At 38.2% G+C, this 18,102-nt stretch overlaps 1 protein-coding gene across 2 annotated transcripts in view; it reads right to left on the reverse strand.

Moving 5' to 3' along the window:
• Positions 1-18,102, reverse strand: part of FGD6 (FYVE, RhoGEF and PH domain containing 6) — a 107,748-nt gene that overhangs the window by 52,695 nt on the left and 36,951 nt on the right. The window contains exons 3-5 of one of the 2 annotated variants that reach the window (XM_028105386.2): positions 17,239-17,380; positions 2,297-2,364; positions 2,181-2,211 (exon numbers count right to left, since the gene is read on the reverse strand). In XM_028105386.2, the coding sequence (XP_027961187.1) occupies positions 2,181-2,211; positions 2,297-2,364; positions 17,239-17,380 (241 nt within the window). Of the gene's footprint in view, positions 1-2,180; positions 2,212-2,296; positions 2,365-17,238; positions 17,384-18,102 lie in introns of both variants that reach the window. The other variant, XM_028105385.2, reaches the window with a different exon arrangement.

The following is an 18,102-nucleotide window of genomic DNA, read 5'->3' on the forward strand; positions in this document are numbered from 1 at the left end:
TAAAATGAAGTATTAGTACAGAGGAGAAAAGGCATTTGGAAGGAACAGAATTATAAAAAGGCTACTGTTTGATAACAGAATGAATTCTTCTCATTCATTGATCTTCCTATAAGGGAAGATGAAGAAGGTAACGAAAGGCAATTTGAGCACCTACTGTATACTGTGTACAATACCAGGCTCTTTTCACATACTTCATTCCACAGATTCCTCACAACCAGAGGGATCGGTATTTATATCCCCATCTTACAAATGAGGAAAGCTAGGCCAAAGGTTAGACTATTTTCTGAAATTCACATAGCTATTAAGAAACAGAATTGGGGCGCCTGGGTGGCTCAGTTGTTTAAGGGTCCGACTCTTGGTTTTCACTCAGGTTATGATCTCAGTGGTCCCGAGGTCGAGCCCTGTGACCAATGGGCTCCCCACTCAGCAGAGAGTCTGCTCAGGGATTCTCAAAACCAACTGCCCCTCCCCCTGCTCATACTTGTGTGCACTCTCTCCCCCTTTGTCTCTCTCTTTCTCTCTCTCCAAAGTAAATAAAGCTTTGAAAGAAAGAAAGAAAGAGAAAGAAAGAAAGAAAGAAAGAAAGAAAGAAAGAAAGAAAGAAAGAAAGAAAGAAAGAAAGAAAGAAAAAGCTAACAGAATGTACTTAGGACAGGCACCGATATTTTTGCCAACATTCTCAAAGTGTGGTCCTAAAATTGTTATTGGTCTGCAAAGATATTAGTTAGAAGGGTGAATAAGGGATTGGAAACTTTTATGTCACCTTGACATGGCCATGACCTATCTAATGTATTTTACAAAAGTTCTGGTCCAACATGGATTGGAAATTTTAAAATCCAGTCCCTCACCACATTATGAGAAACACTACCCTAGCCTGTAAGCACTATGAGGTCTGGGACTCTGCTGTTCATCGTGGAATCTTCAACATATGTTCCATGCCAAGATTGGCTGATCTACTGCACTGAAATTCCAACTCAAGTTTTTCTGGCTCCCAGTAGAAAATAGAATTTATTCAGTTCAAAATGGAGTTTATTTTGAAAAGTTATTTATTCATCATGCTATTATGTATTTGAAATGGCAATATACTTCAAACTCAACAAAAAATATCATGCTATAATTTTTAAAAATGAATTAAAAAGAGAACTAAGCAATACAGTCAAGAGTTATGTAAGAAACTATTCACAGGACAGTAATTTCTCAAAACAAATTAGTAATGTTAAGAATTGTTTTAGAAAATGTTTCTAAAACTAGAGATTTTTCACACAGGAATTACATTTCCAGGTTTCCGTTGTACCACGTATAGAGCACAGGGAATCATTTAGTGAATGTGAATCACCCTTAACTGTACCCCACTTTTCATGTTCACATGTATCTTTTAAAAGGAAAACTGAAAATAATGATATTCTTAGAGACATTAGTGGGTGTGAACCTACCATTTCTCAATAATTAAGTTTAAGATGATGTTAATAATTATACCATCTAAGTAAATTTTCACTTCAATTTCTTTCTTCACTGTTTCCTCTACCTTACCCTTCTTTTGCTAAGTCTTAATAACTTGCCAAAATATAACTGGAATAAAGTAGGATTAAAAGTGCTTTAACTTCCAATGCATAATGAAACTTGTAAAAACCTGCAGGTACAAAAAAGTGCATGAGAAAAATGAATATGCTGTCAGACACATCATAATTGTTTCCCAACAGGTTCGTTCAAGTTGAGAGTTATAAAAATTGAATACAGAACTTTAAAAAGTTAGTTGTAAAAAATGTCTATTTTAAGTGTCTATTACTGGGAGCAGATTCAGATAGAATAGTTTTGAACACTGATCGTGACATTCTTTATACATTGCTAGTGCAAAATTCTGATAGACATCTTCTGCAAATGCACAAGAAGAAATATTATCACTTTAAAAACTCTTTATTATGAACACAGAAAGTTTGGAAACTTTGGAAATATGGATATAAAGGTTCTATGTTTTGGAAATCATCTGGGTATACTACACAGACAATAGAAACATACATTTCAGAAAATATCTATATTCACATATATATGAATGTAAACATGTAACCATATATTAAAAGGATACATATGATAGTGTTTAAGTTATGCATAAAATTTTTGACATAAGGAAAGATGCAAAAAAGGACAGTCTCAGACTTTAAGAAAATATTGTAGATACTCACAATATGCAAAAGTTTTAACACATCCACAAACCTGTAGAAGACAACAATAAAAGAAATGTTTTAAATGAGCCAATGGGGAAATAAATGGTCTTCTGAATTATGAACTGAATACCTACACCTTCTCTGAGCTCATAATCTCCTTGGCAATATGATGGACTTTACTTTTCATTCCAGTATCTTCATCCTGTGGATAAGAGTGCATTAAGAAAGCATGAACTCATAAAAGGATAATGAAGATCAGCTTTGAGCTAGTCAGATTTAAATTCAAGCTCTGATACTTATAGGTTTCTGATCAGAACACATCTCATACTATATAACATCTCAAATGGAAACATGGAAAACTAGATGCAGTTACTAAAGCATAATACAGGAAGAGCTGAGAGCAACCGGTGATCCTCACTGTTATCAGCACTGGACTATTACAGCACTGGATTGATGACTGCCCTGAGGAGCCTGAGCCTTGGTAGAGCACAAGCCAATGGTTCAAAACTGAAAAGTCACATTCTGCAGGAGAAATGACTCCTACAGATATAACATAAACATGAGTTCTTCCCAATATCTAACCTAGGAACTCTTCCACTACCCTGAATTTCTTTTCAATATCTGCTGGTAATCATGGCATCTCCTCACAAAGATTCACTGCTAAACAAATACCCAGATATATCTCCCCCTCCCTTCAAGATTTAACAAATCCCAAACATTCTGCAATATCTGGTTTAAAACATTTCATGAGGGGCGCCTGGGTGGCTCAATCGTTAAGCGTCTGCCTTCCGCTCAGGTCATGATCCCAGGGTCCTGGGATCGAGCCCCACATCGGGCTCCCTGCTCAGCGGAAAGCCTGCTTCTCCCTCTCTCACTCCCCTTGCTTGTGTTCCTTCTCTCGCTGTGTCTCTGTCAAATAAATAAATAAAATTTTTAAAAAAATTTCATGAAACAAATTGTTATGTATAATATTAACTTCTCCCTCCCCCTCTAAGAGTAAATACTAATCTTGCAGTGTGTATTTATCCCTTCCATGTTTTCATATTTTAGTACAGAACTTAAATATGATATAAAAAAATCCTAACCCTTCCATCAGAATATAAATATTGTTATGCAAAAAATATTCAAGGTAGGCTATGAAACCAACTACTTACAAAAATAATCTTTAAAGAGCAGTTATTAATTTAGAATACATTAATATTGTATTCTAATTAGCCCAGGATATTGTGCCTTGCTACTTGACCATAGCTCCCAAACTCTATCTTTAGAGGAACAATTAGATAGATGAATTTGATCTCCATCCTCATCATTATGCTGCTTTTCTAAGACAGGTTGTTAAATGACTGTGACCAACAGACTGGATAAGTTTTGCTCAACTGAGCAAGATGCAGCATAAGATACTCAGCTCCATTCACCAGCTAACATTCCTCAGGAAGCAGTCTTAAGCACAGTGTGATCTTGCAGACCATGTATGTCATGTGCTAATAACCATGACTGTGTACACACACACTCACACTCACACACACATACACTCACACTCACTCACACACACACACACACACACAAGGATAATTGTTACTTTGAAAAATTTAGCCAAGTCATTGCTTTCCTATTATAATGGGTTTCATCATCTGTAGCTAGAAAGTTTAATATTTGTAAAACACACTATATCTTTTTAAAATTGAAGGCCAGAAGAAATGCATTAAAAATGACAAACAGGGGGCACCTGGCTGGCTCAGTCAGCAGATCATGAGACTCCTGATCTCTGGGTTGTGGGTTTGAGTCCCACATTGGGTGCAGAGATTACTTAAAAATAAAAATAAAAAAAATCTCTAAAAAAAATATGAAAAAGAAACTAAACCACTGAAATAACTAAAACCTTAACTCAGCACTCTTATTTTCAAATGATGTGAGGTCCCGTAAAGGTCAAGAGATGCTCTTAGCAGTAGCTTTAAAGAAACCTAGGTACAGGGGTGCCTGGGTGGCTCAGTCAGTTAAGCGTCTGCCTTTGGCTCAGAGCATGATCCCAGGGTCTTGGGACTGAGCCCAGTGTCGGGCTCCCTGCTCAGCGGGGAGTCTGTTTCTCCCTCTCCCCCCCGCCACTTGTGCTAAGAAATAAATAAAATCTTAAAAGAAAAAAGAAACCTAGGTACACTATAGACTTGAAGCATTTGACTAGCAGAGCCACCTAAAATGTGCACCACCTTTATACAAAGATTTCAAGTACTTTATTTTTGGCATCTCCCTTTTATTTCCTTTTCTCTTTTTAAAGATTTATTTATTATTGGAGAGAGAAAGCATGCACGCAAGCAAGCTTTGAGAGGGGGTGTGGTGCACAGAGAGGGACAGAATCTCAAGCAGGCTCTGCACTGAGTGCGGAGCCCAACACAGACCCTGAGATCATGACCTGAGCCAAAACCAAGAGTCCAATGCTTAACCGACTAAGCCACCCAGGCGCCCCTTCTTTCCTCATTTTATAACTCTGTGCTTGTTAAGTCTCTACTCCGAACATTTTTTTCCTCTTCAGGACCTTGCTCTGAACTGTGTGATGACTCCTAATAAATGTTAGCCCCAGGCAGATATCATGCTTCTGTTCCAGCAGGGGACAAAAGTACTTTAACTCAGAAACACAATTACAGTGGGCCTGACATTCCTTCTCTATAAAATGAAAGTGTTGAACCAACTTTAAAATCTTAAGATTCAAACGTTCAGTGTCTCAGGTGTAGCATGGAAGGTCAGTGAGAAAGAGGGTGGCAGCGATTCAGAGGCAGCTCTGGAGCTGGTGAGTAAGAAGTATGTGTTTCCTTTCTAGACGCTGAGATTGTAAACTTTGGGGGGGAAATGAGGAGTACTGGCATAAAGACAGACAATGGGAAAAAACTGAGGGAAGCAAGCCCTTAAATTTTGTCAAGGATTCTTGACAAAGTTGTCAAGGCAATTCAATGGAAGAAAGGATTTTGTTTTTCAACAAAAGGTTGAAAATTACTGGACCAATTAGATATCCATAAGCAAAAAGATGAATTTATAAGCTAACTGACACCACATAATTAAAAATGTATCCTGGACTTAAATGTAGGAGCTAAAACTCTTAAAACTTCTAGAAGAAAACCTTTGTGACCCCGTATAGGGTAAGTTTTTAGATATAACACCAAAGGCATGATCCATAAAAGAAAAAAACACCGATAAACTGAACTTCATAAAATTAAAACTTTTAGGCTCAAAAAGACACCATAAAGAAAATAAAACGATAAGCCATAGGTGGTAAAAAAAAAAAAAATACATGCAAACATGGTTCTGTGTCCAGTATATGTAAGATGTGAATAGACATTTCATTAAATATATAAGAATAGCAAATAACTTCATGAAAAGATGCTCAATATAATCAGTCATCAGGGAAATGCACATTAAAACCACAGTGGGATTCCACTTCATAACCACGGAATGGGATTAAAAAAATCAGAAAATACTGGGTTGCCTGGCTGGCTCAGGCAGAAAAGCATGCAACTGTTGATCTTGGGGTCATGGGTTCTAAATTACTAAATTACTAGATACTGAAATACTAGATTACTAGAAAAATAAATAAACTTAAAAAAAATCAGAAATAGCAGGTGTTGGTAAGGATGTGGATAAAATGGAATCTTTATCTATTGCTGGTGGAAATGGGAGCCTTTATTCATATATTGTGATTGGAAGTTTTAGCTGTCTTCTAATACCACTAAAGGCAGAATTTGCATTTCTTATCCACCTTGTTATTCTGAAATCATTCCAGGAGAAAGAAGGGACCACCATCCTTATAACATCATTTAAAACTCTATAGTAACTGGGACACCTGGGTGGCTCAGTTGGTTAAGCGTCTGCTTTCAGCTCAGGTCATGATCCCAGGGTCCTGGGATCGAGTCCCACATGGGGCTCTCTGCTCGGCGGAGAGCCTGCTTCTCCCTCTCCCTCTGCTGCTCCCCCTGCTTGTGCTCTCTCTCTTTCTCTCTGATAAATAAATAAATAAAATATTAAAAAATAAAATAAAAATCTATAGTAACTGACTATCCATCATTTGATAGCAAGGTTAGTAAGAGAAAACGGCTCTACCCTCAGCTGATTCATTGCTCTACAGTTAAATGTGATAACATTACTGGATCATTAGAACCTCCAGGCTGTTCTTAAATTTCAGATTCCCATTGAACTGTCTTGGAAATTCTGATTCTACAGGTCTGAGATGGGGCAGGAAAGTGGTTGTCATAAGATGAAATTAAGGATAAATTTTTAAAAAGCCCCAGCCTTCAAGAAGAGAATAAGGAGAGCATACCAAATACACAAATAATTATACATATAACTATGAAATGTGCTGACATCTTAAAGGAGTGAAAGATTGTAACAGGCAGCAGTATGTAATTCACAAAGAATAAAGCATCCGATGCCCTTCTGTCACTCCTTAAGCAAGTCATCAAGTGTCTGCATACTAGATTCTATAGAAACCCACTCATCAAAGTCAGAAACCTGGACTCCATTTTTCTCCACCTTCTATGATCACAACTGAGTCATCAAGTCCAGATAATTTATCCTTCTGAATGCTTCCTTAAAGCTTCATTGATCCTTACCTCTTCTTTAATACTGCCTCTTTAGTTCTTGCCTACGCTACTGCAGGAACCTAAGTAGTTTCCTTGGCTCTAGATTTTACCACTGCAATCCAGTCTCTACACTGCCACCAAAGTGATAGTTCTAAAATGCAAATACAATCACCTTAGTTCTCAGGTTGAAACACATTAGCAACTCCCTATCACCTATGGGCAACAAAGACCCAAGTTTCCTTTGCCATGTATCTGAGACACTCCATAGTATGTCTAGTTATCTTCACTAGTCCATTCTTGCTCCCCAACACTGTGTAGTCTCTCCTCCAGCCATACTGGAATCACCTTGCAACTCCAAGTGTGCTGTGCCCTCCATGTCTGTCCCTATATGCCTTTCCTTCTGCTTTGTCTTCCCTCCTTATCACTTCTCCCCCCGCCAAAGGTTTCTGCCTGTCATATTCTGACTTATCCTTTAAGATGGCACTCAAAGGTTTTCTCCTTTATGAAAGGCTACCTTGATATTCTCTCCCCACCACTGTCATAGGAAAAATTATTCTCTTATTCATGTAGTATTTACATAACTTAATCCAGTGGATTGTGTTTATTTGCTGTTATGTTTAATTGCCTCTAGTTTAGGACCTTATTTACCCTTGTATCCTTCTGTACATAGCACAATGCCTGGTCCAACTGTTATGCATGAATAAGCAAATGTGTACAATGGCTGTCACCTTCTCAGAATCTAAGAATGGAGCACACTGCTTTTGAATATGTATTCAGTAACATGAAAATGTAATTTAAAAAAAACTAATAGGTCATTATAGACATTTTATCATATAAAAAAAAAGGCAGGGGGTTGGCCTAGGATTAAAGCCTTCTGTGATTCTAAAATTCTAGGAGTCTATGTATTCTATTATCTCCTTTACCTTTTAAACTATGACAACTACAGAGCTATCGAGGAGTAGTAACTACTAGAAATTTATTCAATGAATTATAATCATTTTCAAAGTAGACAGAAAGTCAAAGATAACTAAAAAAAAACAGAACAAAATAAAAAGTTCTGTATTATCTTCAACTTGTAGGAACAATGACTTATTCTGACCCAAGTCAAACAGTGATGGAAAAATACACCCCACTGTAAAACCTCGAGAGGCCATATTTGGCATCTCAACGTTTCAGTTAATGACAGTCCTCACTTAAATTACATCGCATTTCAAAGTAGACTGTCTGTTAAATAACTGCATCTCTCAGAAGTACCCTGCTGTGGAAGCCGAAACATTAGCCACAAATGAAATTACTTTGTGAAGATCATAAAATAAGTCAAACAAATTCCAAAACAGAACCTTTGATCTGAAACCCAGTTTTATGTTCTGATCACTTGATGACAGCCCAGCTTTGTAAATTTTTTTATTTTTATTTTTAATAATTTTTTGTTATGTTAATCACCATTAGCTTTGTAAATTCTTAACTGTGTTCTCTATTCATATTTGTTCACTACAAGTAAAATTCAGTGAAATTTATCCATTACTTTTTTTTTAAGATTTTATTTATTTATCTGAGGAGAGAGAGAGAAAGCATGAGAAGGGAGAGTGTCAGAGGGAGAAGGAGACTCCCCACTGAGCTGGGAGCCCCATGCGGGACTCAATCCTGGAACTCCGGGATCATGACCTGAGCTGAAGGCAGTAGCTTAACCAACTGAGCCACCCAGGCATCCTATCCATTACTTTTTAATAGAATTCCTTTTTTTTTTAAGATTTTATTTATTTGACAGAGAGATAAAGAGAGCACAAGTAGGCAGAGAGGCAGGCAGAGGGAGAGGGAGAAGCAGGTCTCCCGCTAAGCAGGGAACCCAATGTGGGGCTCGATCTGAGGACCCTGGGATCATGACCTGAGCCGAAGGCAGCCGCTTAACCAACTGAGCTACCCAGGCACCCCACTTTTTTTTTTAAAAGATTTTATTTATTTGACAGAGAGAGAGAGACAGCGAGAGAGGGAACACAAGAAGGGGGAGTGGGAGAGGGAGAAGCAGGCTTCCCACTGAGCAGGGAGCCCGATGTGGGGCTCGATCCCAGGACCCTGGGATCATGACCTGAGCCGAAGGCAGATGCTTAACGACTGAGCCACCCAGGCGCTCTGGTGCCCCACTTTTTAATAGAATTCTTAAAAGGCCTCTGCTATGCTACTCAAGGGCTCTACTAAAAAAGCAAAACACTGAACAACCAGATCTGCCTGAGAAACACCTTTATCATTAAATTATCCCCAAAATGAGGTAGCACCATGATTAACCTCTAAAGGACAAAGTCTCTTGGGTTTTCACCCCTCTCTTCCTAAGGGTACATATCATATCAGCTATTTTACAAAGAAAATTTGGAAAAGAAAGCAGGGAAGTCAATATGCAGGGAAAGTGAACAGTGGTGAATATTCTAACCATAATGAAGGAGAATGAACAGATCTCATTTTCAAATAACCATTTACTAAGCACTGAAAGTAAAACCTCAAAAACATAAAACTAAAAACTTGGAACATGAAAAAATAGAGATTACCATGGCTATTCACTACCATCCCAAACATGTTCCATCAACAGCCTTCAGGTTCTGTGGCTTATCCTGAGTTATTAGATAGATTAGAGATAGATTTTTGTTAAAAAACCCAATTCAGGCGGCTCCAAGCCAAGTTACTTTACCTGTATAAAAAACTCCTTTTCTTCATGTAAAAAATAGTATATATGTCATATATATATATATATATATATATATATATATATATCCTAGCATGTTTTTAAAGATTAAATGTAATACCTGCACCCACAGTACAAAGACAAGCATAGGCACACAGGTGGGGTACAATGTTAATATACTTCCCCTTCCTGGTAGCCTGTTTATCTTTGCAGGAGTATCTTTTTGAACATCTGTTTGCTCTCCCTTCACAAAGTTAAAACATGGGCCCAGTGGCACATATCCTTTATTTTGTCCCACAGAGTCTGGCAATATCATAAGGAGATGTTACTGGCATTGAGACACATTATCAGCTACGTGCTCATAATATGTCCATGGAATATGGCACCTGTTTTGGATTGATTCATGGCCTCCAAAAGATATTCTGGGGTCCTATGCCCCAGGGACCTCAGAATGTGACTTTTTTTGGAAATAGGGTTGCTGCAAATAAAATTAGTAAATTAAGATGAAGTCATATTGGACTAAGATGGGCCCCTAATCTGACTGGTATTCTTGAAGAAGAGAAGACACACAGACATGCGCAAAGAAACACAGCTGATTTCTGTGCATTGACTTTATATCCTGCCACTTTGTATGAGGTCTAGCAATTTTGGGATGGACTCTCTTGGGTTTTCTACATAGAGTATCATGTCATCTGCAAAGAATGAGAGTTTGACGACTTTGCTGATTTGGATGCATTTTATTTCTTTTTGTTGTCTGATTGCTGAGGCTAGGACTTCTAGTACTATGTTGAACAGCAGTGGTGATAGTGGACATCCCTGCCATGTCCCTGACCTTACGGGAAAAGCTCTCAGTTTTTCCCCCATTGAGAATGATACTCATGGGCTTTTCATAGATGGCTCTTATGATACTGAAGTATGTACCGTACCCTCTATTCCTACACTATTTAGAGTTTGAATCAAGAAAGGATGCTGTATTTTGTCAAATGCTTTTTCTGCATCTACTGAGAGGATCATATGGTTCTTGTCCTTTCTTTTATTTTTTTTTTAAGATTTTATTTATTTATTTATTTGAGAGAGAAACAGCATGAGAGGGGACAAGGTCAGAGGGAGAAGCAGGCTCCCCGCTGAGCCGGGAGCCTGACGCGGGACTTGATCCCAGGACTCCAGGATCATGACCTGAGCCGAAGGCAGTTGCTTAACCAACTGAGCCACCCAGACGCCCTGTCCTTTCTTTTATTAATGTAGTATATCACACTGATTGATTTGTGGATGTTGAACCAAATTTGCAGCCCAGGAATAAATCTCACTTGGTCACAATGAATAATCCTTTTAATGTACTGCTGGATCCTACTGGCTAGTATTTTGGCGAGAATTTTTTTTTTTAATTTATTTATTTTGAGAGAGAGAGAGAATGAGAGAGAGCACATGGGGGGGGGTCAGAGGGAGAAGCAGACTCCCCACTGAGCAGGGAGCCCGATGCGGGACTCGATCCAGGGACTCCAGGATCATGACCTGAGCCGAAGGCAGTCGCTTAACCAACTGAGCCACCCAGGCGCCCTTGGCGAGAATTTTTGCATCCATATTCATCAGGGATATCGGTCTGTAATTCTCCTTTTCGGTGGGGTCTTTGTCTGGTTTTGCAATCAAGGTAATGCTGGCCTTGTAGAAAAAGAGTTTGGAGTTTTCCTTCCATTTCTATTTTTTTTGAAACAACTTCAGAAAAATAGGTATTAATTCTTCTTTAAATGTTGGGTAGAAGCCATCTGGCCCTGGGCTCTTGTTTGTTGGGAGATTTTTTTATTACTGCTTCAATTTCCTTGCTGGTTATGGGTCTGTTATGTTTTCTATTTCTTCCTGGTCCAGTTTTGGTAGTTTATATGTCTCTAGGAATGCATCCATTTCTTCCAGGTTGCCTAATTTGTTAGTATATAGTTACTCATAATATATTCTTATAATTGTTTGTGTTTCTTCAGTGTTGGTTGTGATCTCTCCTCTTTCATTCATGATTTTATTTATTTTGGTCCTTTCTCTTTTCTTTTTGATAAGTCTGGCCAGTTTATCAATCTTATTAATTCTTTCAAAAAACCAGCTCCTAGTTTCATTGATCTGTTCTACTGTTCTTTTGGTTTCTTTCTTTCTTTCTTTTTTTTTTTGGTTTAATCTTTATTATTTCTCTTCTGCTGGGTTTAGGCTTTATTTGCTGTTCTTAGTCCAGCTCCTTTAGGTGTAAGGTTAGGTTGTGTATTTGAGACCTTTCTTGTTTCTTGAGAAAGGCTTGGATTGCTATATAATTCCCTCTGAGGACCTTTGCTGCATCCCAAAGATTTTGAACAGTTGTTTTCATTTTCATGAAAGTGTTTCCATGAATCTTTTTAAAGATTTTATTTATTTATTTGAGAGAGAGAGAGACAGCACAAGTGGAAGGGAGGGGCAGACAGAGAAGCAGACTCCCTGTTGAGCAGGGAGCCCAACATGGGGCTCAATCCCAGGACCCTGAGATCATGATCTGAGCCAAAGGCAGACACTCAATCAACTGAGCCACTGAGGTGCCCCAATGTTTCCATGAATTTTTAAAATTCTTCTTTAATTTCCTGGTTGACCCATTCATTCTTTAGTAGGATGCTCTTTAGCCTCCATGTATTTGAGTTCTTTCCAACTTTTCTCTTGTGATTGAGTTCCAGTTTCAAAGCACTGTGGTCCGAAAGTATAAAGGGAATAATCCCAATATTTGGGTACCGGTTGAGACCTGATTTGTGACCCAGGATGTGATCTATTCTGAAAAATGTTCCAAGTGCACTCCAGAAGAATATGTATTCTGTTGCTTTAGGATGGAATGTTCTGAATATATCTGTGAAGTCCATCTGGTCCAGTGTGTCATTCAAAGCCTTTATTTCCTTGTTGATCATCCGCTTAGATAATCTGTCAATTGCAGTGAGAGGAGTGTTAAAATCCCTTACTATTATTATATTATTGTCGATGTGTTTGATTTTGTTATTAATTGGCTGCTCCCACATTAGGGGCATAAATATTTACAATTGTTAGATCTTCTTGTTGGATAGATCCTTTAATTATGATATAGTGTCCTTCCTCATCTCTTAGTACAGTCTTTGGTTTCAAATCTAATTTGTCTGATATATGGATTACCACTCCAGCTTTATTTGATGTCCATTAGCATGGTAAATGGTTTTCCACCCCCTCACTTTCAATCTGGGGGTATCTTTGGGTCTAAAATGAGTCTCTTACAGACAGCATATTGATGGGTCTTGCTTTTTTATCCAATCTGATACCCTGTGTCTTTTGATTGGGGCATTTAGCCCATTTACATTCAGGGAAACTATGAAAGATATGAATTTAGTGCCATTGTATTGCCTCTAAAGTGGCTGTTACTGTATATTGTCCCTGCTCCTTTCTGGTCTGTTACTATCTTTACTTACAGGACCCCTTTGAATATTTCTTGTAGGGCTGGTTTGGTAAGCACAAATTCTTTTAGTTTCTGTTTGTCCTGGAAGCTTTTTATCACTCCTTCTATTTTGAATGACATCCTAGCTGGATAAAGTATTCTTGGCTGCTTATTTTTCTCACTTAGCACCCTTACCCCATTTTTTAAATTGGGTTATTTCTTTATCTTGATTAAGTTCCTTATATATTCAGGATATAAGTCCTTCATCAGAGATGTTTGCCAATATTTTCTCCTCCTCTGTGAGTTATCTTTTCATTTTCTTGATGGTACTATATGCAGCACAGAAGTTTTTAATTTTGATGATGTCCAATTTGGCTATTTTTCCCTCCCATCACTTATACTTTTGTTGTTGCATCAATGAAGCTTCTGACTACCCAAAGTCATGAAGAGTTATTCCTTTATTTTGTACAGCTCCAACATTACGTCTATGATCCATTTGAGTTAATTTTTGTGTAAGATAAAAGAAGACGTTCTACTTTATTCTTTGGCATGTGGATGTCCAATAGCCGCAGCACAACTTATTAACCCCTTGATTTCTTTAACTACATATTTTGACTTTTTGTATTACATTTTTTTTGTTGTTACTTGAAATCTATTGTGAAATGAGATTGGTGTAAATAAAGTAATTGACTTAAAATAATTATTTGACCAAGGTCGTATGCCTGGTAAGTGTCAGAGCCGGGACTGAACCACAGGTCTTAGGATGTCAATTTTCATGTTTCTGTGAGAACACAGTATTACCTTTCATGTAAACATGTTTTAGATTTATTCATCAAAGATAAGAAAAGGTAAGCTTGAAACTATATTTTGTTATACAAGGAATGACTGGAGATACTGAAGATTTTGCTTGCTTCTTTTTATATCTGCCAATAGTAACAGATAAAATCTGTTGAGCAATTTGTGTCAGAACTGTTTTAAACAGTGTATAACCTTAATCATCACAACAATCTTAGAAAATAAAAACAAGTGTCAAAAAAAAAAAAAAAAAAAACAAGGATGGTGCCTGGGTGGCTCAGTTGGTTGAGTGTCTGCCTTCAGCTTAGGTCATGATCCCGGAATTCCAGGATCGAGTCCCACATGGGGCTCCCTGCTCAGCGGGGAGTCTGCTTCTTCCTCTGACCCTCCCCCCATCTCATGCTGCTCTCTCTCTCAAATAAATAAATAAAATCTTAAAAAAAAAAAAGAAAAACAAGTGTTTACCCTACTCCCTCCTCTTTTTACTGATGGGGAAGCTAAGGTACAAAGATGTTAAGTAAATTGCTCAAGATTACATAGTAAATGATAAGAACCCAGGCAATCCAGCCTCAAAGACTGTATTGTTGTTGTTGTTCTTGTTCTTCTTTTTAAAGATTTTATTTATTTATTTGAGAAAGAGAAAGAGACAGTGAGCAAGCACGAGTGGAGTGGAGGGGCAGAGGGAGAGGAAGAAGCAGACTCACCACTGAGCAGGGAACCCGATATGGGGCTTGACCCCAGGACCCTGAGATCATGACCTGAGCCGAAGGCAGATGAGCCACCCAGGCACCCCAAGTCCATGTTCTTCTTAACCTCTTTGAAAGCAAGTTACTTAAGAGAAAAGCATTCACCAGGCTATGCTTAAATGGATCAGCAACCGTCTAGAAAGGGAGACTTAGCTCTTTTAATTATTGCCACTGCTGTCTCAGGTGAACAGAGAGTAAGCTCATCAGGATGGCCAACAGCTCTAAAAGAGGGAAATTATTAATACACTAGAATCAGGTATAAACATATTAAATGTTGATGATTAAATGAAGAAATAATCTCATTTTAAAAACAGAAAAATAGGGGTGCCTTGGTGGCTCAGTCAGTTAAGCGTCTGCCTTCAGTTCAAGTCATGATCCCAGGGATTGAGCACAGCATCAGGCTCCCTGCTTAGGTCTGCCCTTCCCCTCTGCTTTCTCTCTCCCCCTCTCAAATAAGTAAAATCTTTAAAACAAAACAAACAAAAAACCCCAGAAAAATAGGGGCGCCTATTTTGCCTTCGGCTCAAGTCATGATCCTAGAGTCCTAGGATCGAGCCCCGAATCAGGCTCCCTAGTCAGTGGGGAGTCTTCTTCTCCCTTTGCTCCTCCACCCCGCTCGTGTTATCAGTCTCTCTCACTCTTTCTCAAATAAATAAAAATAAAATAAAAATAAAAACAGAAAAATATTTAACAGAGATACTGCAGTGGGTGGCACAACTAAAGACAAAAACCAATAATATAAATACCAGAAGGGAAAGGAAAGGCCGGTATAAATACAGAGGAAGGAACTCTGGAAGTCTCCAATGACCACAAAACGAATGAGTCAACCAGGCAGTGTTGTGACAGGATGTGTTGAGAAGATGCATAACACAAAAGGGTTAGAGAGAAGTCGTTCCTTTATACCAAATGCCAGTGAGACCCCTAGTAGAATGTGGACACCACTTTTGGTGCCATACTTCAAGAAGCATGGGGGGAAATCAGAAAGGGTTTGAACAAGAGAAACGAACAGACCCAAACAATAGGAAACAGTACTTGTTAGAAAAAGACCTTGCAGCTTATCTAAGACAGCAAAGGTTGATTTAATTATGGCCCTTAAGAGAGGAAGACCACTGAAAGCCTCTTCCCCGAACCCTGCAGGCTTTGGCTCTTTCCAGTCATTTATTTCTCAGTCAAATATCACTTTCTTAGAGGCTTTTATCCTAAGCAGACTCCTCAGTTTCTAGCACATTGCTCTGTTTTATTCCCTTTGTAGCATGTAACAATCTGAAGTTCTCACTATCCTAATGAATACCCTCTTGTCTCATTTGGATGTAAGCTGTTCAAGAGCAAAAACCTCGAACACTGCTTTGTCTAGTACATACTTCTTACATCTGGTATATATCTGGGAAATAGCATTTTACAAATATTTGTAGCATCTGTGAAGAAGCAACAAGGAAAATAAGTTTTCAAATCAGAGATGGCAGATAGCAGTAAAACACCACAGGAATTACTTAAAAGTCAAAGTAAAACCCACATGCTGCTGAAGGATACTGTGAGCCTTTAAGAACAGTCACTCGTCCATCTTAGGTATCTTACAAACTCACCTGCCTTAAGGCTAAATAATTTCTAGTGGTTACTCCCAACTCTATGATTCAATACTTTACAGCATGAAGTCTTACAAGAAACAAATAATCATTAAGTTATTATGATGTACTGAACAGTGTTCTAAGGCTTTACACAAATCAAATCATTTAGTCCTCATAATTCTGAGATAAACTCTTTTCTTCATAAAATGGGGGCTCTTGGGCGCCTGGGTGGCTCAGTCGTTAAGCGTCTGCCTTCGGCTCAGGTCATGGTCCCGGGGTCCTGGGATCGAGTCCCACATCGGGCTCCCTCCTTGGGGGGAGGCCCGTTTCTCCCTCTCCCACTCCCCCTGCTTATGTTCCCTCTCTCGCTGTCTCTGTCTCTGTCAAAGAAATGAATAAAATCTTTTAAAAAAATAAATAAATAAAATAAAATAAAATGGGGGCTCTTTAGCTTAAAGATATTAAATAATTTGCCCAAAGTTCCTCATCTAGCTCATATGTGGTGGAGCTGGGATTTAAATCCAGACAATTACACAACTTATGCCACTCATTTAAGGCTGAAATAAATTTAAACAAAGCAAAAATATATTAAACAGGAAACAACTGATTGGTAAGTTATGGCATAGAAGTTAGGTGACATGGATTTTCTCTTCTATGGTTTGATAGGCTTGCTATGTGGATCCTTTCAAATTCTGTCTTGCTGTAATGTTCCAACACATCTTGGGGTTATTGTTAATATACTATTTTTTCCTTTGTAATGATGTCTTTATTCAAAAAACATATATTTATAATGAAGCATTCCTGTCAAACTAGAGAAACAATATAATGAACCTCCATGTATAGACATATCTTAAATAATTATCAACATGTGGCCAATCTTGTTTTATGTTTACTGAAAATACAAATACTGAATCACTTCAAAGGAAATCCCGCTATGTTATTAATCGCACTCTTTATTCTATCTCTAAAAAGATTTCATTAAGTCTGAAATGCATCTAAATTCCTTTCTTTCAAGTAGAATTGCTAGCAATACAAGGAATAATCCTGAGAGGGGATTTCTGTTATCAAAAGGAAACAAAGGACAGTGCCAAAAATAATTTCTCAAAAAATTACTAAATAAACTCTAAGTGATGTGTGTTTAGAAATGTGATAACATCTTAGATACTACATTATAGCAGGAACTAAATTTAAATTAGAACTATTTTATTTTTTAAGTTTTAAGAAAAAACTAACTGGGGATTTTGTGTCTATCATGCTGATAAATATTATTTCCAAATGTTATGAGAGACCAACAAACACAAAAGTAGAAACGATTAAATACCAACATATACCTGTTTGTCTCCCAGGTCAGGGTCCCCTTTACTAGAGTCAGAGCTGACATCGTCTTCGTCAGAAGTGTTGATGTCTTCTTCCTCATCCGAAGGAAGTTCGCTAAGACCAAGATCATTGTGTCCCTCCTGGGATGCTCCAGAACTGCTTCAGTAGAAAGTATCGCATTAGTCACCTTTAATAACAAGGAATACTCCCCAAAACCCACACAGGATCAACCATCTTATTCCTATGATGTAAGCTAGGTATACCTAAGGGATGTGAACACAAGGATGGAAATAGCCAAACTTCCCCTTCTCTTTCGCTATCTCAGCTGTCAAAAACCCAAATTCATTTTCCCAGCTGCCCTAATCCTAGGCTTCCATAGCTTCTTCCTTGAAAAGATCAGGTCTCTACTCCTATGAACCAAGAAGCCTCCTAAGTATGTAGGCTAGGTTACCACAAAAGGGCACTCACTGGCTACATGGGAACATTAGAAGAGGTGGTGTTTCCCTGTGTCTGTTTTTCTTTTTTTTTAAAGCATCTAACAAATCTACTAGAATTGGGAGGTAATAAACAATGAATGTGCTACTGTGAACATGTGCCCAGCCTCCCTGATTATCCCCAGTTCCTTTTATGTAACCACATCATAAGGAATGGGAAGGGACAAGGATGTTAAAAATTCTCGGGCTCTGATCCAGACCTGCTGAATCAGAAACTCTAGGGGTGAAGGGCCCTTAGGGGATACATGTTGGAAGTTTGAATATCACTGTACCAGGCCATTTTTACCAACTCTGCCTCGCCAGCCTAATATCAACATTCCCACTTTGTACTGAGGCAGATCTCTTCAATCTAAGAGCCATTGTTGCAATCCAGTCTGTGGGGGG

This window comes from Eumetopias jubatus, unplaced genomic scaffold (genome assembly GCF_037043125.1).
Source record: "Eumetopias jubatus isolate StellerSeaLion01/CBP00866 unplaced genomic scaffold, mEumJub1_p1.0 scaffold_8, whole genome shotgun sequence".
Lineage (NCBI taxonomy): Eukaryota > Metazoa > Chordata > Mammalia > Carnivora > Otariidae > Eumetopias > Eumetopias jubatus.